This window comes from Canis lupus, chromosome 26, assembly GCF_048164855.1.
Source record: "Canis lupus baileyi chromosome 26, mCanLup2.hap1, whole genome shotgun sequence".
NCBI lineage: Eukaryota > Metazoa > Chordata > Mammalia > Carnivora > Canidae > Canis > Canis lupus.
The window spans coordinates 10,359,109-10,383,612 of NC_132863.1; the positions used below are offsets into that span (position 1 = coordinate 10,359,109).

The following is a 24,504-nucleotide window of genomic DNA, read 5'->3' on the forward strand; positions in this document are numbered from 1 at the left end:
ACTTAAACACACTCAACAAGCTCTTTAAATATGTTGTTTTCCATGTTAGGAATTCTTAGAAACAAATCAGATTTTTTTTGTAAAAAAGATTATTTTTCAGCACATCTGTTTTGCTTTTTAAAGAAGGAGTCTGATACCTGAAACACTTGAAAGAACCTGAGGAATTATATCAGTGAAACAGGGACCATGATTAGTTACAGGGAAAGGGTGTGTTTATTGCCAAATCAATCATTAATACTAATACACAGTAGTGACTGAACCAGTGTTTGTTGAATGAATGAATGAATGAATGAATGAACATGTCCACATCTATGTGTTTATATGTAGAAGAAGGTGATAGGTGGATGGAGATTTACCAATGAAATCTATTGCGTAACACCAAATAGTTTTATGATTTCAGGGCTTTTGAAGCATGTATTTTGATATCTCACACAAACTCCATGAACATATAAGTGGACTTTAACAAAAAGCATTAGGAGTTCTCTCTGCAAGTACAGACTGTCTAAACAAGAAATAAGAGACCTCAGAGGAACAGTTACTAACCCCAGGCCACTGAACCTTATTCATCTAAGGGGCACAAAGAAAGCAAGAAGCCTTTGGAAATGGTAAAGGTGATAAAATATGCTATATCTCATTCTAGAAAAATGGCTTTCACGTACTACTTAGTGGTAGTTGCTTATACTTAGAGTTTTAAGATTAACCCGCCACAGAAACACCTCAAGGATGAGCTAAAAATTATAGTATTGATACAAATATATGTGTGCATATGTTTAAAACAGCAGCCCTACTAAGTTATATGTATAAAATGCCACTTTGTCAGGAAATGCATTTAAATAGTCTAACACTGTGCTTCAAGGTTTAGCACTAAGAGGCTCTGACAGACTGGAAAAGGAAGCAAATTCCATGAATAATGTCCTATTTGGTCTATCAGAAAGTACTGTTCTTATGTTAATTATTGTGACAATGAGAGGGAAAATATCTAAAGTAAGAGATTATAAATTTTGTTCTGGTCTATTTAATGCAATGATCTAAAAGAAATCAAGGACTTAACTCTTTAATTCTGATTTTTCTTTCTAATTCCGCTTCTTCACATAATTTGAGGCTAGATGCAAAGATTGGGTTTTTTTATTATATATTCCAAAAGAACATCACAGGACTTTGTGCATTTAAGACATTCTTATTACAGACGAGTGAACAGGTATTTAAAATGCAATGTATTCTAAGACTGAACCTCAAATACACAAAAAAAGTACAGGAATCTGGGCAGCAATCCAAAGCAATCCAAATACTGTAAGACAGTGCCATTGTATGTACTTTCAAATTATCAATTGAGGCTGAGACTTGTGAAAATAAGCCAAGGAAAACATCTCCATATCCCAGATACATGTTTTCCTGTCCTCTCATTCATTTTTCCTGGTATAAAGTTATTTACCTGAGCACAGAAATAGCAAATCAGAAGAACAAATATATATTAAAAATCACAGAGGAAAGGCAAAGAGCTCTAGAGTGGAAATCAAGAACCCTGTCTTCTCATTCAATGTTTGCCCTTTATAAGTTATATAACATTGAAGAAGTCACTAAATATCCCAAAGTCTCATTTTGCTCACCATTAATTTAATAATAATAATAAGAAGAAGAATAACACTGATCTCATTTGAACACTGTGGCAGAGAAAGTTACTATGTATTTACCATATGATTTCCTCTTCCTGGAAACTGCAGGATCCATTCTTCCCAGTCTTCCTTGTGGTTAGGTTGAATGGGGGGTGTGGAGGTGGTTGTCACCTGCCTAAATTCTAACCAGTGAAATATGAACAAAAGTGATATACGCCATTCCCAAACTGGTCTGTAAATATATTTCACAAGATCCTCTAGCTCTCTCCTCCTATACTGTGACATTCTTAGCAGCCACACATCAGACAGTGTAGTTTATAACACCCTGAGTCTCTGAATTGCCACCTATAGGAAAGCATAAGTAGGAGAGCCAATAATCCTATTTAACCTACGATGTGAGCAACAAAGGAAACTCATTTTATTAAGCCATTAAGATTTTTAGGCTTATTGGATACCACATATAATATAGCCTATCCTTACTAATAAAATGGCAAAATTAGAAAATAAATTTTACTTGGTTTATATATTAATGGGCTATACAGCTAGCTATACAGGGTAGTATTGGTAGCAATGATAGAAAGCTTGTAAAAACTTATCAGAAATCCTAAGGTATTTTTGACATTATACCATTACGTAGGTAACATAAAGTCATCCTGAAAGGTAGAATTCAATCACCACAGACCAGTCAAATACTTATGTAAGAAATTAGCATTTGACTCTGCCTTTAATATATCTAGGAAATAAAGACAGAGATGATCCATTTCACCTGAAATGATTGGGTATTTGTAACCTCATTACCTGTGTTTATTACAATGAATGAAGTCTGATCTGTGACACTAAATTTCTAGAAAAAGTGACCTCTAGCCCAAAGATAAAAATTCACACCGGTGTGAAGTGATTCTCTCACTTTCAAATAAGAACTGAGAGAATGATAGTGACCTTTTTTTTTTTTTTTTTTTTAAATCTCCTTTTAGGAAACCATTCTTCTTGGTTTATAAGCACTCAGAAAAAAACAACACAATGTGAAGATTTTACAGATAATACAATTTTATATACACTGATTTTGTCTAAATTTCAAGTACTATTTACATACAATTGGAGGGGGGAGCCTTCCTGAGGGCCTGAAAAAATGGTACCTAAGATAACATTATTATTTTCTCGATCGAATTGTTTAGTCAACCAATAAATTATTCCCTTTAGAGATTTTTGGAGATATATTAATTCAAGAGAATTACATCAATTCAATTGTCCTTTATTGGATAATTATTGAGTGTTATTTTACAAATATCACTGACAGGATTAAAAAGATTTGTCATAGAATCAGAAGACTAAAATTCCATTCAAAGAAGGATAAAAATGTTCCTTAAATTTGATTTCAGACATGTACTTTAGAGCAATCTTGACATATCTGGAAGTACATAAATAAAAACTTTTTTTTTAAATATTTTTTATTTATTTATGACAGTCACACAGAGAGAGAGAGAGAGAGGCAGAGACATAGGCAGAGGGAGAAGCAGGCTCCATGCACCGGGAGCCCGACGTGGGATTCGATCCCGGGTCTCCAGGATCGCGCCCTGGGCCAAAGGCAGGCGCTAAACCGCTGCGCCACCCAGGGATCCCTGGAAGTACATAAATAAATTTAAACCCATCAATGACCTAAAGAAAGAAATTACAGCCATCTTAAATACTTGCAATTTATCTTTATGATGATGCCAAGTCACTAATTTTAGAATTTGGAAATTAGAAATTATAGCAAAAACTGCATTTTAGCAAAATCAACAATCTAGAGGCAGACAGTAAAGTATATACTTCAGGTAAACAGAAACCTAAGTTTGCCTATTTCTGAATTTCTTGACACTGCTAAGAATTCATAATGTATCTTCTCACACAGGTTAGAAGAACCATAGGAAAATACAGGCCAGATCACTAGAGTTAATTCTATATACATATATACACCAACTGTGTTTCCATATACTGAAACAAAGCAGCTTGGTAAGGCTTTCTGAACAGTAGCCTACCTTTCACTATGGTAGGGAACTACTTGCCTATCAAAACCCCCACTCTCCCCTTCCTTCTTAGAGAACAAAGCCCTAATTCCAGCAATTCCATTTTTAGGTATTTATCTGAAGAAAATTAAAATGCTAATTCAAAAAAAACAAGCACTCCTATGTTCATAACAGCATTATTTACAATGGCTAAGCTATAGAAGGAACCTAAATATCCAGAGACAGATGAACGGATAAAAATATAGGAGATATATATATCTGATTTTAGTTTCCAAATAAAATGTGTGTATATAAATATAAGTATATATATATATGTGTATATATATATATATATATATATATACACACACACAGACACACACATAGTGTGTATATCACACACACACACACACAATGGAATGGCACCCATCCATACTAAAGAATGAAATCTTTCCATGGATGGACCTAGAAGGTAATATGCTAAGTAAAATAAGTCAGACAAGACAAATACCATGATTTTACTCATGTGTGGAATCTAAAAAACAAAACATCATTGAAAAATAACAAATAAGCAAACAAAACAAAATAGAAACAGACTTATAGATACAGAGAACCAGAGGGTAGGAGAGTAAGAGGATGGATGAAATAAGTAAGGGAAATCAAGAGGTACAACTTTCCAGTTATATAATAAATAACACAGAGAGATGTAATGTACAGAACAAGGAATACAGTTAATAATATTGTAACAACCTTGCATGATGATAGATGATAACTAGACTTATTATAGTGACCACTTCATAATATATGTAAATTTTGAATCATTATGTTGTACACCTGAAATTAATACCACTTTGTATGTCAACTGTTCTTCAATAAGAAAGGGAAGGGAAGGGAGAGGGCAAGAGAGAGTGAAAGAGAAAGAGGGAGAGAGAAGGGAGAAAGGAAGGGAGGAAAGAAAGCGTTTCAATCTCTCTGGTAGTGAGATCTAAAAAACCTGCAGAATCTTCTGACCCTGCCCTTGATTTCAACTAAAAAGAAGTTTCTTAAATACGTCACTCCACTTGTCACTCCTACCTTTAATAGAGATGACCTAACACACATCTGCTATATGCCAGAAGTACCAAGTTCTTCCCCCTTCTTCCGCATGCCCATTCAAGAAAACTATTGTTTTTCCTTAAAATTCTGTTTGTGATTATCTAAGCTTCATTGAAACAAAAGATAAATTTGGCACATGTCAACCTGTGTATGTGATATTTTCCACTATTAAAATATATTGTTGTTTTTATTTCCTTTGTAAAACAGCTAAGATCATTACATTTTAAATAGAAAGGTATTGAGGTAAGTAATAATCAGTATTAGTTAAATATAATCTGGCCAAAAGAAAATACAACACCAAGTACTTTTTGATGAGTGCATTGTCTTCTGGAATGAAATTACATACATCTACAAATGACCATTTGGTAAGTTTTAGGATAATGTAAGATTTCAGAGAAAGCTGCTTAAAGAAAACAGACTCATCTTTTAGGGGCCAATTTTTTCTTCCCCCAACTTTCTTATTCCTCCTGACCCCCATATCTATAATGGTTAGAGCTCCATTTACTCCAGTTACTACCATGGACCCCTAAGTTCTATGCACTATGGGAAAAAGACCAAAAAAGTAAGAGTTTAATGTTTGATGACACCATGGAATTACTCTCCCACCAGCTAGCCATGCCTGCAGCTCCCCAGGATCATGGGAAACAGGGGCTCATTCCATCCATCTCCGTGGGCCACACACAGGCACTGGGAAAACCACTTTATAAGAGTGCACCATTTTCAACAGAACCACATCAGCCATGGGCCCAGGGCTGGGTTGGCCTGTAAAATGCTGCGAACGGTCACAGGGGTCAGCTAGGGTACATTCACGGGCCACAGGTCGGGTCAGTAAAAAAAAAAAAAAAAAAAAAAAAAAACAACAACAACAACAACAAAAAACCCACTCCCATTCTCTAGTCTGTATCTAGACTACTTGTACATGAGAAAGATTTTTCCTATTTAACAGTATTCATCAAATTTGTTAAAATACTAATGTGTTTTGTAAGAATATCAGCACTGTGGGGGATTTATTTTAATAATGTTTTCTTTACAAAAGAGACCTAGAGATAAAAATTCACTGGAACCCAACTCTGAAGGAAAATTTTCCCTTCTAATTTCCCAAAAATATAATGAGAAATCCTGTCGATTTATATTTTCTAAAGTACTTTAGGGAAGAAAACAAGAAATACTCTACCATAGAATGTACATTAACGTGATAATATGAAGAGTACTTTCTAGATTTATTTTTTTATATTTCTGTTTCCAGGATTCTGTTTTCTAAAAATCTATTGATTCCTATATATGAACAATGATTAAGATTTTAGTTTCCAAATAAAATTTACTCAATAACCTCCTCATGATGGCCAGGGAATTTTTTTTGAAAGCCTAAATCTCAGTGCAATTATATTTACTTCAACAATATACATGAAAAGAAGGAGCAAATGGGGAAAAAAGAAAGAGGAAGAGAGAAAACAAACCTATTTATGTCTACCTGGGTCTAACGCGACTGTATTCTATTGTATATTCCCCCCCTACTATATTAGATATAGATGGGATAGGAAAGTTTTCATCTTTCAACCCAGAAATTAAAATAATAATAATAATAATAATAATAATAATAATAATAATAAAGAAATTAAAATAATAAACATCTCCAAGATTTTGGTATCAAAAAAATACTCTCTTCATCTCAATTTGATCTCATTTATTCTCCTCTAAACAAGCTAAGAGAAAAAGCAAAATGCAGATGTTAATTTCCTAAGTGGCTGATATATCAAGCTCTCATGCTACAAAGCCATAACTTTTGTAATATCATTCTGATAGAAAAAAACCCTAAAACTGCAAGTCTCCAAATGCATTGTTTTAGAATTTATATCAAAAGTGACTCCATCATTTCCTATATGTGTGTTTGTCTCAATAGCTTAGAGCTGTTACAGCTTATGCCAAAGGTAGAAATACAGCTTGATGAGAAGAAAAACAATGTTCCACATATTTTGAAGTCTTTCAAAATTACATTTAGGCTAACCAATGTATATATTTTTATTATAAATTATTTTCTAGAAGATTATCATTTTTTGTTTAATAATTACAGTTAATTTCCTTATAAGTATCATAGAACTTACTTAATATCTTGTGGTTGGTGTAGTAAAAAATATATTTTAAAATAAGTGATGTTCAGGACTTACCACCTCCTCCTCCAAGAAGACTGGCATTTGCTGTTTAAAACAAAACAAACAAAAACAATTAAATAATATATAGAAACTATAATATGTCGATAATATGTCAGATAGTCTAAGAAAAACCTGGTGGTGATCATGTCTCTTATAAATACACACAAACTCACACTATGTACTTTCATATAAAGATAGCATTTATTACTGCTTTATGATGATATGAAAATTAAAATAATTCACTTTTTTCTCTTCAAATGACTATTTTTATATGTACTCCCTTCTAATAAATGAGGTACATATTATGATTCTTTTATTTTCTATTCTGTATCGAAATTAATCTTCTATGTTCTCTGTTTTATCAAGTAGAGATAGAATAATGCTATTTAGGCAATTCAATGATTTCAAAGGACAATGTAACATAATAATAATAATAATTTTAATAAAATCTCATCACATAAACTATCCTAAGACACTGTACAGTAAGAACCCTTAACCAGTAACAGATTTATTACTTTTAGCATTAACTTTTTATTTGAAGGAAAGAAAAGCATTTTCATAAAATAATGTTGTGCCATTTCTTATACAGTTATCCATTATTCTAGCACACATATTTCTAGAAGCCAAATAACAAGCAAAAGATAAGATAATTCCATTTGAATTCATTTCAAGAGGTCAAAGTTTTATGAAGTTCCATTGCAGGTTTCTATGTAAGTAGTAAAAACATTATGCCTATGTTTATCTTGTCATTATAACAGCCAGAAAACAAAAGTTAATACACACTGCACTGAGCTTTATTCCATAGAGTTCTTATGTATAATAGGCATTATCTCATGCTATTATAAAAAAAAAGAAATCCTACAGCAGTATAAAGAAAGAATGTGGCATCCAAGATCTCTTTCTTTGTGTAACTTGAACTACCAAAACATTAAAGAAATCATTTAGGAAAGAGAAGTAGGAATCTTTAACTTGAACTTCAGTGTGCTGTCCACAGACCATGCATTGCCATAGAAGCAAAAATCTGTTACTAATTCCATCAATAGGCATTTTTGCAACAAATACCCATATTCATAGTTCCATGAGGTTAAATATGTGATAATGTATACAACACTAAAGAGAATATCATGAAAATGCATAAAGACCACATGCCAAGACCAAGGCCTTGTCAGTATGTCAGTATTAGAGCATCAATCTTATTTCATATCACCTTCCAAGGACAGGGTCATCTAATTGCTGCTCTTGCCTTCCTCTCAGTACTTATTCCACAAACATGGACTAGATAGCAATGTCATTAATCAATCATAAATAAAACACATTCCTGATGTCATAAAATCTTCTGTCATTCTGTCAACTCAGGTCCCAAATCTATCTGACTTCACAGTGAGAGTGTATAGTTAGTTACATAGATGGTAGCCTGGACTTAATGTCCTGCACCAAATTAATCTTTATAGCTGTTGAAGTGGTAACTTGTTGCAGGGACAAGAGGAAACATGCTGTGAATTCTATTTTGGTTCCCATACTCCTTCGTGAATGGCAGAATTTTCATGATCAACCCATGTCTCTTGGCTAAATCAAATATTTTCTAAAATCTTAGCTATATGCATTTATAAAACCACATGGCATTTCACACTCCTGCTGATTATTTTTATATTTCCTTGAGAACTACTTCCCTATCTATAAGTTTTCCAGATCCCTGAAACTGTTTTTCTCCAACTTTCACATATTCATTCATAAAGAAAGTTATTTCCAAGAAAAAATAACAATAGTGGTAGTTTTTCACTCAAATTATGGCCAGGAGCACAATAACACAATGTAGCTACTTTCACCCAATGTTTTGCTCAATAAAGGTAGAGGTTGCCTGTTTTGAGAACATAGCCCAAGGTCCCTCTATTTAACTAAGCACTTATCCAATAGATGTGGGTGGATGAGTAGGCGTAGGTATAGGAACTAGAATCCCAGTGCTGGAGAACCATCAAGTCAGTATATGTCAGATGTGTGCTCATGTCTAGATCAGTGTATCTGGTCACATTTTAATATCAATATAGAACTACTTTACCAAACTGTGGCATTCTACATGGTATATTATCTTTTTTTTTTTTTTTTTTTTTGAGAGAGAGAGTGAGAGAGAGAGAGAGAGCAGGGGTAGAGAGGAGGAGAGGGAGGAAGAGACTTTTAACCAGGCTCTGCACTGGGTGTGGAGCCTGAAACAGGGCTTCATCTCGCCATCCTCAACATGACCTGAACTGAAATCAAGAGTTGGAAGCATAACTGACTGAGTCACGTAGGTGTCAAGATTTTTAAGATAATTTCATGTGCATTATCATTCATGTAATAGGACTTAATCTAGGCTGCTAAAATATATTCACACACACGCACTATATATATAGTGAATATATATATATGTGTGTGTATATGTGTGTGTGTGTGTGTGTGTGTATATATATATACAAACATATATATATATTCAAAGCAATTCTAATAGCTATAACCTGGGTAATGATTTTTCTAAAGAATTCATGAAATCTAAGCCTATTTTATCAGTTTCTGTTCTCATATTTTTTTTATTATTTTTATTTATGATAGTCACACAGAGAGAGTGAGAGAGAGAGGCAGAGACATAGGCAGAGGGAGAAGCAGGCTCCATGCACTGGGAGCCCGATGTGGGATCCCGGGTCTCCAGAAGCGCGCCCTGGGCCAAAGGCAGGCGCCAAACCGCTGCGCCACCCAAGGATCCCCTGTTCTCATAATTTTTTTAATAAAATGTTTATTAGCAAAAATATCAAGGCAATTTTCTTCAGTAAAAATGACATAAATGAAGGCAAATAAAAGTGAACCTTTTATCAGGATTTTGAATATAACCTTTCCCTTCACAAAGCGCCTTATATATAACTGATGCTCAACATTTATTAGTCAGATGGATTGTTTCTTCCATTTTACAAAAGTGAAAATGACTTTTGTATCTTTAAAATTAATAGTCATTTAATTTCTACTTAATTATCTCTAATAAATTGAGGTACATCCCAATTAAATAGAAGCCCCTAAAGATGTGGTCTGAGTTTAATAGTTTGGACTACATCTAAGAAGCTCTCAATACATTTTTTCTAACGGGATAATTGGTAAGTTTAGTCCAACTTCTTTTGATACTAGAGGTATTTGTTTATTGAAGTGTGTGGAAAGAGTAAACATTGGTCCTTTTTCTGCTTGTAAAACCAAGGACTATCAAAAAAAACTCTTAAAATTTCTTTGGAAATACTTAATGACTAAGGATGTAAAAATGTTTATATATTTCTGTCCCTATATAAGTCCCTTGCTAGAGGGAATTTCAGAAGTGCTTCTTGTTATTCCCAAAGCTTCTCAGAGAAGGAAAAGGAGAAAAGAAACAAAGAAAACTTGAAGTTTATGAGCATAATATCACTGCTTCCAAAGTAAGATTTAAAAATCTCTTTTCTGAGCATGCTTACTGACACTATTATTATTCATATTTTCCTAAATAAAATATCCTTTCTATTACCAGAGAGGTAGAGGAAAAAAAATCAAGCTACAGTAATCGCCTCAAAAATCAATTAAATGAGAAACTAAAATGAGCCATTATAAGTTAATGAATCTGTGTATTGCACTTTTTTGTCCCCCCAAAATAACAACTCAATGAGATAAACAGTTTCACTGTTTATAAAGCAAAAGACAAAACAAAACAAAAAACAAAAATGAAAAACAGTGAATATAAAATGGGAGAAAGATTTACCTAAATCTAATTTCAAAATGGCAAGTATGGAGAATTTATTTATGATATCCTAACCAAATGACTTAGAGTTTTTGAGAAATTATTTTCTTCCATTTGAACTCAGTTCTGAAATTTTTAATGAAAATTATCAAATTTTTATAGGTATATCCACTTTTAAATTATCAAAACCATAGGGAAAAGTGAATTCAATTAGGAATCCTTTTCTTGGGATAATCAGCCTAAATGAAAAATGATCATGGTACTTACCAATAGTATTATTCATTATTTCATGTGTTTCTCAGAACATAAATGGAATATTACATTACCTTCTTTCTAAAAAGAAAAATATCTTGAATGACCCTCTGTGTGCATATACATGTCTGTGTGTGCATGCATTTGTATCTTTTTATAAATACAATTAAATTATGGATCAAATGATGAAAAACAAAATTACTATATACTATAAGTAATCTTCCATTACTGGAAGATCCTAAGTGAAATGCATGCCGTAACATTGTTAGAAATTTAAGACAGCTGTAGTTAATCAGACCCCTAAAGCACTTTTCCTCCTAATATCTCAAAATCCTTTTTAGTCTGTATAGGGTAATAGAAAGAGCCAGGTAACCTGTTTTACTTCTGCCTCAGTTTCTAAATAGTCCAGTGGGTTGAGTAAGTCATAGTCAACTAACTACCTTATTTATCCTCTTCCATCAGGAAATTTAGAATTACCAGGGATGGCAAACAAATTTCAAATAATTCTGATTCATTAATTAGAAAAGACTGTCAGTATCTCTCTCTCTCTCTCTCTCTCTCTCTCTCTCTCTTTTGCTTTTATTTATTTATTCATGAAAGACACAGAGAGAGAGGCAGAAACATAGGCAGAGGGAGAAGCAGGCTCCCTGCAGGAAACCTGACAGGGACTTGATCCCAGGACCCCAGGATCATGACCTGAGTGGAAAACAGACTCAACTGCTGAGCTGCCCAGGTACCCCAATTGTCAGTATCTCTTGATTTGAGCACAATTCTAAAGCTAAATCTAGGCTTAGTGGGAAAGAGAACTATGATCAGTTAATAATACTGATCACAGTCAGAGTGGGGTAAGGAGAACTGAAATGGCAGCAGACATGACATATATTGGAGATCTGTACATCAGTTAACTTCTCTTAGTTTTGACAGTTCTCTTAGATTTGACAGTTTCTGATGCAATAAAATTTTATTCAGTAATCTTAAGAAACAAAGCCACTACCCAATACATGCCAGCCTTGTATTTTAGCATACTTAACAGCCCCCGCAGTTTGTGAGTCAGAAATATAGTAGCTCTTGTTTATCCACAGGGGACATCCTCGAAGACACCCGCAGTAGATGCCTGAAACCTCAGATAGTACCATAATCTATGCATACTATGTTTTTTTTCTTTGCCTATGGTAAAGTTTAATTTATAAATTGGGCACAGTAAAAGATTGAGAACAATAATAATAAAACAATTTTTTAAAAAGTACTGTAATTAAAGTTAAGTGAATGTGGTCTTTTTCTCTCTCAGAATATGGTGTGCTGCACTCACACTTCTTTTTGTGATGATATGAAATTATAAAATGCCTACCTGAGAAGATGAAGTGAGTTGAATGATGTAAGCACTGTATGCAATGTTAGGTTTTAATGTAAAGCAGGTGATCCTCCTTCTGATAATACATCAGGAGGATCACCTGCCTCCAGATCATATGGTTGACCTCAGGTAACTGAAACCCCAGAAAGTGAAATGCAGATGAGGGGGAACTGCTGTAATCCAGTCTGTGAAATAATCCAGACTGGGAGATGTAACTCATGCTATGAGCTAAACTGGCCTGGTAAGTGTTTGAAACAAGTTTGTATTCCACTTACCAAGATAATTTCTATTATCTTTACAGTAATCATTTGTTTGCATCCCATTTCTACCCCCACCCAAGACTATCTGGCAAACAAGCAACAGCCTGGGAGACTAGTATTTAAACATTGATTAAGAGCAGTCCAGGTGGCTCAGCGGTTTAGTGCCGCCTTCAGCCCAGGGTGTGATCCTAGAGGCCTGGGATCAAGTCCCTCTGGAGTCGGGCTCTGCATGGAGCCTGCCTGTGTCTCTGCCTCTCTCTGTGCCTCTCAGGAATAAGTAAATAAAATCTTTAAAAAACAAACAAAAAAAATTGATTAAGACTGTGCAGAGTTTGTTTGCTTTTTCATCGTTATAAAAGAAATTGTAGTTACTTTTATTCTAACAGGATCCTGACCACCAAGTTTGTTTATTCTGCTTTCTTATTACAATAGAGCACATGGGATGTCAAATGATTGTTGGCAAAAAATTCCCCAGAAGCTCTATGTAAAACACTATTTCATTCACAACATGTTATCCTAAAAGATACAAAAGATGAGATATCACCTGTTAGAATGGCACATTATATTCCTTACAATGTGAAACTCAAAGTAGGAAGTGCTAAAACATCTAAGACTAAAATCCCAAGCATGTGAATGACTCTAGCACTACTTTATACAGGGAGCAACCATCCCAAGTGACAGCTGTGGAAATACAATCTACACAGACAAATCCAGCCATCAGTTTGGCAACAACTCTCTGTTCATGCTTTACTAGATTTATACCTTCTAAACAAAATCAAGGGAATGCCAGAGGTTTGGAGCAATGGTATAATATCCTGCTTTGAAGCTGACAGAGAGAAAATTAAACATAGGCTTAACTATCTCACATGCAGAAACCAGGCATAAACACAGGATTAATAGTTTATATTTTATACTAACTGCAGAATTTAAAGAAACCATTGATTATTCCAGGGTCTGTGTGTTTTATATAAGTTGGAACCTACTATGAAGCCAAAAATAGAATACAATAAGCCTTACTGTTGATGAATAGGTGAAAAAGCATCAGGAATTAGAAAACTTACTTGGGAGTATTAACAAAGAAAACAAAACATAATGACTTTTGTTGCAGCATGAGGGAGGAGAAGAGCTGCCCCTTGTTAGCCAATTTGGCTTCACCAGCTACAACTCTATGTATTCAGTGACTTCAAGAAATACTGCAACATGGGAGGAAAACCACGTATTTTGCCCAATTCCTTCATTTTACAGAAGTGGATCAAAGAGGTCAGGTGACTTGTCTAGGCTCAGATGCAGGAGAACCTACTCTACAATACTGCCAATGAAACTGGAAAATCACACACACAGATGTTTCCTTTACTATCTGAAAAAAGAGCACTCCCATGAAACATTTTTGTAAGCTAAAATGGTATAAAGCAAAGAAGTAATTATCATTCATTTACGTGGAAAATTTTTTAGCCATTCCCAGACCCAAAAAATAACCTCTTTTATGCTTTTCTGATATCTTAGGACACATCTTGCTAGTGGATACACAAAATAAACTGAGATAAGGGACAGATGCTCACAGAGTTCAAAGCTATGGCAACTTGATGCTGAGATGCTGGGCCTAGTTCTCAAAGAAGGACCTTGGCAGGGCCGCTTTCACTGCTCAGGGTGCACGTTGGTTCTGCGTACTGGCTTGCTGCAGAAAAATACTGAATGCTATTTTCACTTCTTTGATAAAAGCAAAAATCCTCTTCAGTTTTCTTTCAGTTAGAGAAAATAGGTACCACTGTATGTCTTTTGTACTAGCTAGGTGGTATAATGTGAACTTTTGAAAAGCAGGGGATACATGTATGTATGTATGTATGTACACATATTTTTTCTCCTCATAAATCACATCCAAAGATGGTAACAAAACATAATATGCATGGAATCTACAGAATGTTATCCTACTGAAGATCACCTAATTTAATTATAAAAGGGTGAACTAAAGTATTGCCAGGTCCTACAGCTCCATAATGCAATGTAACTAATGCAAAATGAGAGGAATCAGCACATGCTTTTATGTCACAGTCCTCTTTCTCGACACTATGTATCGAATCAGTTGTAATTTTGATGATGACAACACTGGCTCAGTTACAAAAATAGGATTACTTAAGTAACCCAATCTGGGACTTTCCAAAGAGTGAACAAGTGTGTCTAAATAGGGAAAAAATGAGTTCAAATGTGTATTAGCTTTGTGGTTATAGTGATACAAGACACTTGAACAGCAGTTTTAACTTGTCTTTGACAAGAAAGATTTTTAACAGAAACCAATTCTCAATTTGAAAAATGGAAGATGTGCTTATTTAAGGGAATATGATATACTTTTAGCCTGATTAAAACACAGGCCTGAACTTGTACCCTCATTTACATACTTCTTGGGCAGACCAATTTGTTTCAATAAAACTAGGTAGTCCCTTTTAAGAACACTGTTTTGCATAGTTTCCTTATTTCATATTTCTTTTAATATTATGGAATCTTTATTTCTCTTCAATAATGAAACAGCATTGAGTTTTTTTTTAAAGGTTTATTTTTATTACACTTTAATTTAAATAAATAAGACAAAGGAACAATTCTCAGTCATAGTAAATAGATGGGAAGATTCTTTGAGACAAAGAATCTCAAAGGTAAAAGATTTACGGTTAAGGGGAATACATAGGATTGCTACCTGGAGAACACTTCTTACAAGCATTTGTTGGTATCAACAGCACTACACATAATTCTTAGGACAGAGCTGGTACTAAATAAATATTTGTTAAATATATAAGTAAGGGAATGACTGAAAGACAGGGGAATGAGAGAGGGGAAAAGGGAAAATCATATTTGTGGGACAGGTGAATAATAGTTAATGACTCCACATAGCCAAGTAGAGCTATGCCAGAAAAGCCAAACAGATCTAGATCCAATTCCAGATTCTATCATCATCTTTGAGAAAGTTCTTGAACTCCAGCTAATTAACCCATTGGAGTGTCTGTTTCTTAATCAGTAAAATATTGGTAAAATAATGGCCATGATACAGGTTTGATGAACAAAATATGATTGATGACTATGTAAACCACTCCAAGGTACCTGGTAGGTGCTAAAACTCAGTAAATGTCAGCTCCCCATCCATAACCTTGATTTCTGCTACATCTGGCACTCATGCTAGAAGTTTAAAAAAAAAAAAAAAAGACCCAGGGTGCCTGAGTGGCTCAGTCAGTTAAGCATCTGCCTTCGACTTAAGCCATGACCCCAGAGTCCTTAGGCTCCCTGCTCAGTGGGAAGTCTGTTTCTGTCTCTTCTCCTGCTCCTCTCCCCTGCTTATGTGCTCTCTCTCTCTCTCTCTCAAAGAAATAAATAAAATCTTTTTAAAAACACACTATTAAAATCATTCAGACCAATCTACACTTTGCAGGGGCCACAGCCATGTTCATTTTAGACAACTACAGACCCCTGCCCTCACTCGGAGATGTCATGTGCTATACCCTCATCAGGATTTTAGGAAGGCACTAGGATTTAGGTACAGAGAGTTAGGAACAATGCCATCTGCAAATTCATTTTTTTAAGATTTATTTATTTATGAGAGAGAGAGAGAAAGAGAAAGAGCATGAATGGGGGGAGGGGTAGAGGGAAAGAGAGAATCTCAAGCAGGCTCACACTGAATACAGAGTCCAACATGTGGCTCAATTCCAAGACCCAGAGATCACAACTTGAGCCAAAATTAGGAGCCAGATGCTTAACCACCTGAGCCACCCAGGTGCCTTTCAATTTTTTTTTTTAATTCTGTCTTTGGGCTTAGGCCAATTAAAGAATAGTTCTGTATGCCCATGAAGAAAATGGATGTCAATATTTTGCATGTTATAAGATTTCTCCTTTCTGGGTTATATGAATTATTTAGTTCAAGAATGATGTTAGAAATATATATCAGATAGCTTCTGGTTACTCCTTAAGACCCACTTTCTATTCAATGCCCTGTTCTCTGCCCAAAGTGGTCTATATAGAGGACATCTTACCCTCTGGTTGGGTTCAGTTAAATGGGGAGCCTTGGTGAGAGCTAGTGGGAAATATAAAAACAGCTCAAAGTTTTTATTTCCTTGGTTCTCTGTCTATAAGCTTACCTTGAACTGACTATGTCCCTTACACAAAGATCACTGCACTAATCAAGGTCATTTAGTATATAATATGACTTCCTCTCCTTTTGAGTTCTGACTTATCTCCCTCCATTTATCTCCTTGAGCTGACAGTGGTAATAGTTGTGCTATTCGTAATAGTTGTGCTGTTGGTAACCACTGGTTCCTGAACAATCCTTTGAGTTTCTCCTATACCATTCCTGGCTCTAACCCTTGTATTTATTCCCTTTATAAACATGCCATCCCCGAAGTATCTTACTTTGATTGTGCCAAGGTTCCTATAGGGATCTTGATTGAACAGATATGGCTTACCCAGACTGGTCACAACTGGTGACCTGCCTAAATCTCATCACATCCCTTCCCAAACTAACTCTCTTAGTTTATAAGTCTTATGAGGATGGCCCTTGTTCTTATGTTTCTATTTGTGGAATAATAAATACAGTAGACTAATGTTTTCCTATTAATTAGAAATATATAAATATATTAAAAATATGAACATAAACATATAAAATAATATATACTCATTTGAACATGTGAATCACGTATTTTATTAAACAACTGGTCTTATCTATTATTCCTCTATGTTCATACAAATATATATACATAATTGAGTCTTCCTGGGGCTGTTGTTTAAAAAACAATGGATTCTACTACAAAATAATACCATGTAACATAATTTTCAAATTTATCAATACATTAAAAGCTCTAACTAAAAAAATAATATATAATGTATTATAACTTTCTAAAGTCTGAGTGAAATTACTCCTATTATTTGTGGGCACTTAATGTTGTTTCCAGTTTTCCCATTACAGACAATGATCTACTAAAAATCCTTGTGTGCATGTGTATGTGTATTCCTACATACTGGTACTTGTACTATAGAAAAAATCCTTCAGAGTATTTATGCATAAAAGAGCATATGCATTTTTCAAATTTAAGAGTTTAACAAGATTATTATAATGTGTATATTAAAATAAGTCAAAATTAGCAAAAATTTAACATTCATAAGTATACCCTGGGAAGCACATAAAACATCAGTATCATTTGATATCTGCCAATAAATAAGCTGATCAAAATGTTTTGACAAGTACGTGAAGTTCACTGAACTGCTTCTGATTTAAATGTAAAATACATCAGTGAAAAGTTCTCACTTATACCTGAAAGGATCTGAGTTTCTGATTTCAAATATATAAATTTTAAAATGGTCTGTTTTTAATGTAAAAATAATAAAGCCATCTCAACTGATGGTGAGTCTCTTTAACCACTTTCTTTTCATGTTTACTAGATACAAACCGTGACAGGTCTTGAACTTCAAAGCAAACTAAAAACTTGGCTAGAAAAGATTAGAGAGAGAAAGTTTCCACTACTTTCTAATTAAATTCCTTGCAAATTTAAAGTATACTTCAGAAGTTTAAAGATATAGAAGTTCAGAAGATACCAACTTATTAGAAAGATATGGAAGGGAAATTTATCAAAAACACAGATGCAAGAATGCTTCAGCTCAGTATGAATTTCAAGGCTAAGCAAAACTATTTTTTCTCTTTTTGAGACTACTGTAGCATATGAAGACTTTCTCTAGCAGTGCCAATTCTACTTGTTAAATTAAATAAAATTCAATATAACATGTTTCCATTTTTTTCTTTCTCCAATCTAAATATAACATTTTAAAGCAGCATTCTTCTTCCAATTCATTAAAGTCTTGTTATACAACTAAAATGTGCTGTCTCACAGAGAAGCTGACCTGGCTTTCCAACCTAACATAATACTTGGATCATCAAGCAGTCCTGATCTCACTATTGTACCCAATTTGGTCTCATGATATGGCCAACTTATGAAAATTTAAAACGAGCTCTAGTATGAATCATTTTTATCATAAAGTCATGCTCTGAATCACCAATCTGACACATACTTTAGTAAGCTTATCAAGATAAAAAAATATAGCCATTATCACAAATAAAGGAACATACAAGTAAATCATGATGACAATTTTCTGAGCATCTATTAAGCAGTGTCTAAGAGTTGAACTGTATGGTATCTGTCATATTCCAAACAATCTTTTATATAAAGTGGGAATTTTTACTTTTCCTCTAGCAAATGAGGAAACTAAGCCTATTGTAACACTAAATTGCTTGCCCCAAGTAATGGGCTGCTAAGTTAAGTATTCAACCCAAGGTTTGAGTCCTTTCATTCAACACCTAATCAATTATACTTACAGTATGCCAGACTCTCTCTTAAAGAATTATTTTATTTCTTCCAAATTATTTTAAAATAGTTGCCTATCCAATGACCATGTATTCAAACAACACCAATGGTAGTATTACTGGTTTTTGAATCTAGCTCGGGACTAAAATTGGATAGTATTTATATCCATCATACAACTTAAAATTATAAAAATTTAAGTATCTTCAGTTATACTTTCCCATATCATTTAATAACATTATAATAATAATCAGCAATTTAGATCTCATAAAATCTAAATTGTCTGTAAGGAAAAACTCCTTTGAAACTAATCTAATATTTTGTATGCTTATAGTGAAAAACACAAAATGAAAATAAATATATGCTTTCATTTATCCAAAACTTTCCATCATTAGGATTCTTCATCCTTGAATTTAGGATTATCAAATAAAGAATATTTTTGATAACTTTTTAAACGTATTATTATTTAACAAATCTCATAGGATAACCAAATATTTACTAAAAATAATTGCTTGTCTAATGTTATTCTGAGATATCTAAATATCAGAAATAAAATAGAAGCTGCAACAGTTAACAAAAGAATTTGTTTCCAGATATAATGAATTTGCTGCCTACTGAAAAAAAATACTTAATATTAATCCTTAATTTCACCAATAATTAGTTATATAATTTTGGGCAAGCCATCTAAACCTCTGTGCCTTGATTTATCTTTTATAAAAATATAAATTGTAATTTAATTGTTTAAAAACCATTTGTTAAGCAGACACTGTGTGGGTGCTCTGGGATACATGCTTTTGGAATAAATAGCTGAGCAAGATAGACACATTAAATTAAATCTACAAATTATAAATATTCACTCAATATTTTATAATTAATGCATTTAATACCTAAACATTAGAATGATGATATTAAAGGTCATTTAAAAAAATACTGTTTTACAGATTGGTGGTACCTTAGGATATTTTATTTTCTAAAATTTTGCTCTCTCAGACTTTCAGTCTAGGCAAGATCACATAGATTTCTTTTTTTCTTATTCTATTTTTCCTCTCCACTTCCTTGCTAAGTACAACTAAAAGTGCTGGAAATAATGAAAGAGACAATCAAAGGAGAACTCAGAAGGCTCAGGGCAGGAGGGGAACTGATGAGAGATCCCAGGGTAAGAAAGAAGGTAACCCAGGCCCTGAGTTTCTTGACATCCAACCTAGCAAAATGAGACAGTGCAGGTAGGTTCTTTCCTTCCCTGGATCAACAGGAGGACCACTAACAATAAGTCTTCAATAAATGTGTTCTCCTTCTCCTCAGAAACTAAGATTCCTCTCCCACATGGAAAAACACAGGACAGCACTAGCAAAGGTGATCCTATCTCAGTAAGTTCTCTGCTAGGAAGATCCATGAGGTCTGAATGAGACTGCATGCCAACACCAAAAGACACTGGGTGGTTGAGGGTTGATGGCAGACACCAGCAAAAAGGATCCTACTACAAGCACCCAGGCTACGAAGGTCTTTCCATACCCCAGAGGCATAGGGTATCTACCACAACAAGCCCTGGCTTAGGAAGTGCTCTTCTTCCCCACTGGGACTGAGAATCCTTCTATGACTAAGAAATATCAAAGGGGAAGGGGCACAGAGTTGGCAAAGGGGAAGCTCCCAACCCAATAAGCTGCCAGGTCCAGGAGTACTCTTCCCCCCAACAGGCCAGAGACTTTCTTTCCCTCAGCTAGAATCACCAGGAATCCCTGCCTCATAAAATGAGTTCTGCCTCTCAGGCAGAAGCAGTAGAGACCACTGGGAGCCCCACTCACTCCTGTTACACAAAGCCAAAAAAAATAACCATCACAAAGACCCTTACAATTCCATCATCCTCAGAACTAGAGCCCACTAAAGTAGACTAGGACCTGTGAGCTAAACCTAAACAGAGCCATTGCCTAATAAAATAAAAGATTTAAATAGGTTCCTGAGTCTCCTAAAACACAGACTGTGAGACTCAAAGGACAAAAACAAAAGATTCCACAAAATGAGGAAAAAGAGAGTAGGGTCAAAGGATTATCTGAAGAATGATTAGCAGAAAACATCACAATTTTGGTGAAAGATGTAGACCAATAGATTCATGAAGTGAACCCCAAATAAGATAAATCCAAAGAAATGCATTCAAAGATATCATAATTAAATCCAGAAAACTAAAGACAAAGAAAAAACTCCTGAAAGTAGCCAGAGAGAAAGAAAACATTATCTTTAGGTAAACATCAATTCAAAGGACAGCATGCAGTCCTTAGCTGGTGGCCTCTCCAGGGACTATATAAGCTAAAAAGCACTGCTTCACTCTCAGTCAAGCCCTCATCCTGTGTAGCTCATATCCCATAGCTTGGGGATATAAAAGACTTATCCCCTGCCCAACGACTGACGATAAAGAGACAGAAAGGCACAGCCTTTGCTCCAACTCAAGACAACTCTGAAGGGCCACCTTAGCTTCCAGATGTTCAACCGGCTTTTGTTGAGACTACAACACAATTCAAACTCCTCCTCATATACCACCCCTGGCCTGGTTTTGCTTCATTCCTCATTCTTTCTTTCACAGATTTTATTTTTAATCCTAAGAATGCTCCCCAATAAATATCCTGTATGCTAATTTCTATCTCACAGTCTGCTCCCCTAGGAATACAACCTGTGACTTCAGCCATGGAAGTGAGCGGAAGCTTTTATGGTTAAATGGAATGAGTCTTTGAGCACCAATTGTAAGAAACTCTCTTTAAAATGTGGGTACTTAATGCCTTTTCACCATTAGCTTGAGGTCTTGGTTTTCAATCCCAGAGCAACAAGAAAACTATTCCCCAATATCTCGCTACATTGGTCTAGTCTGAACATACAATAACAAATATTAAATGTTGCTTTAAATTAAAATCCTAATAATTCAATTTCTAATTAGATGTTAAACTTCCAACAATGAAAATTCAAATAAATATATGTAGCATTAATGACAACAGTAGTAGATATGGAGTTAATGCTGAAATAAAGGGAGAAACTGGAAAGCATTCTGTAAACTTGTTTTTATTAAACAATAACAACAAGAAACAGAAAACAAAACCCTGGAAAGAAGTAAACCTATAAAAATTTGTAAGAAGAAACAAAGAAGCAAATTCCTGGACACAACTATTCTCACAGTTCTGAATAATATGAATATCAAGAGCATGGTGTTTCTTGTATAAATCTTTACATCTTAAGTTTAAAATTACAAAATTTACTATCCATTTACTTCTACTCAATGAACAGTGTTGTGCTAGCTACAGAATTTGCTAAAATCATCTCATGAATCATTTATCTTATATAGAATAATTGCTCTCAGTGTACAGAGATATCAAAACCCACTTCTTAAACGATCCCAACTTTTGTATATTTTCAGTAAATTCCTTAGAATCTCAAGGCTTATTATTTGCTTCCATGCGTAATAGCACCCTTTTCCCTGTGCATTTGAACTCCTGGTCATCTGATTAATGCCATCTGCCACACCCTTCCAGCAGCCAAACTCAATCCAGCCCTAATAGACCTCCTTCCCTCTTCTCAATTCCTTAGACGTGCTGAGCCACTGCAAAAGGATTACTCTGATTTTAACTCTCATTGCTTATCCATTATCTCTACCTCCTCCATGGTACTTGAGAGACTGATGGAGTCAGCGGACACAATCCACTGTCAATTGGCAACGATTGTGCATCCAATCCAATGGAAAGACTCAACCAGTGACACCTAACTTAATATAGTAATGAGGAAGAAAAACAGAGCGGATTAACTAATGGGAAAAAACGATCTAATGTGGTCTAATCCTCTCATCTTTCTTACTAAAAAATGTTGCTTTGTATTAAAACATATATGCATGCAACTTTCTTAGTATCCATAAGTAACTCATCTTTGGCAGAATTACAGTAAGACCAAGAAACAGCTGAGAAAGTGGCTCATTGGAGGAGAAAAGTAAGGAATGAAGGTTCCTATATAATCTATAAACTGATTAGGTGCTCAGGAATCAAAACTAGATTGCACGAGATTACATAATACTAGGGAAACACCCATATTTAGTATTAATGAACTTGAAATGGTAAATGTTTTCTTCCCATTTCTAGACTTTAATCCTAATAAGCATAGTTTCAATAATTTGTTTTTATAAAGTAAAAGATATTTCTAATTGGTAAATTTTAAAAACAGGAGAATAAACTCTAAAAGGATCTGTGATAGATACATTTAGCAGTTGGTTAATTGAGCTACCCTAAAGTTACTTCTAAAACTTTTAAAGCATTTTAAATTTTTGTATATTTTTTGAACTCAATTTGTCAACATATAGCATAACACCCAGTGCTCACCCCTCAAGTGCCCCCCTCAGTGCCCATCACACAGACACACCATCTCCCCGCCTACCTTCCCTTCCACTACCCCCTTGTTCATTTCCCAGAGTTAGGAATGTCTCATGTTCTGTCTCCCTCTCTGATATTTCCCACTCATTTTCTCTCCTTTTCCCTTTATTCCCTTTCATTATTTTTTATATTCCCCAAATGAATGAAACCATATAATGTTTGTCCTTCTCTGATTGACTTATTTCACTCAGCATAATACCCTCCAGTTTTATCCACATTGAAGCAAAAGGTGGGTATTTGTCGGTTCTAACGGCTGAGTAATATTCCATTGTATATATAGACCACATCTTCTTTATCCATTCATCTTCCGATGGACGTCGAGGCTCCTTCCACAGTTTGGCTATTGTGGACATTGCTGCTGTAAACATTGGGGTGCAGGTGCCATGGTTTTTCACTGCATCTGTATCTTTGGGGAATTTCCAGCAGTGCAATTGCTGGGTCGTAGGGTAGCTCTATTTTTTTAACTCTTTGAGGACCCTCCACAGAGTTTTCCAGAGTGGCTGTACCAGTTCACATTTCCACCAACAGTGCAAGAGGGTTCCCCTTTCTCCACATCCTCTCCAACATTTGTTGTTTCCTGTCTCGTTAATTTCCCCCCTTCTCACTGGTGTGAGGTGGTATCTCATTGTGGTTTTGATTTGTATTTCCCTAATGGCAAGTGAGGCGGAGCATTTTCTCATGTGCTTGTTGGCCATCTCTGTGTCTTCTTTGGTGAAATTTCTGTTCATGTCTTTTGCCCATTGCACGATTGGATTGTTTCTTTGCTGTTGAGTTTAATAAGTTCTTTATAGATCTTGGATACTAGCCCTTTATCTGATATGTCATCTGCAAATATCTTCTCCCATTCTGTAGGTTGTCTTTTAGTTTTGTTGACTATTTCTTTTGCTGTGCAGAAGCTTTTTATCTTTATTAAGTCCCAATGGTTCATTTTTGCTTATGTTTCCCTTGCCTTCATAGATGTATCTTGCAAGAAGTTGCTGTGGCCAAGTTCCAAAGGGTGTTGCCTGTGTTTTCCTAAGGATTTTGGTGGATTCTTGACTCACATTTAGATCTTTCATCCATTTTGAGTTTATCTTTGTGTGTAGTGTAAGAGAATGGTCTAGTTTCATTCTTCTGCATGTGGATGTCCAATTTTCCCAACACCATTTATTGAAGAGACTATCCTTTTTCCAGTAGATAGTCTTTTCTGCTTTGTCGAATATTAATTGACCATACAGTTGAGGGCCCATTTCTGGGTTCTCTATTCTGTTCCATTGATCTATGTGTGTGATTTTGTGATTCTTGGCTGCATGTTCTTCTCATGTAGGACCCTGAATATATCCTGGCAGGCCTTTCTGGCCTGCCAGGTTTCTGT

At 34.8% G+C, this 24,504-nt stretch overlaps 1 protein-coding gene across 4 annotated transcripts in view; it reads right to left on the minus strand.

The window, feature by feature from the left end:
* Positions 1 to 24,504, minus strand: part of MACROD2 (mono-ADP ribosylhydrolase 2) — a 1,923,575-nt gene that overhangs the window by 1,460,254 nt on the left and 438,817 nt on the right. For all 4 annotated transcript variants that reach the window (XM_072800037.1, XM_072800036.1, XM_072800035.1 and 1 more), the window contains exon 4: positions 6,859 to 6,888. In XM_072800037.1, coding sequence (XP_072656138.1) covers positions 6,859 to 6,888 — 30 coding nt within the window. The remainder of the gene's footprint in view (positions 1 to 6,858; positions 6,889 to 24,504) is intronic.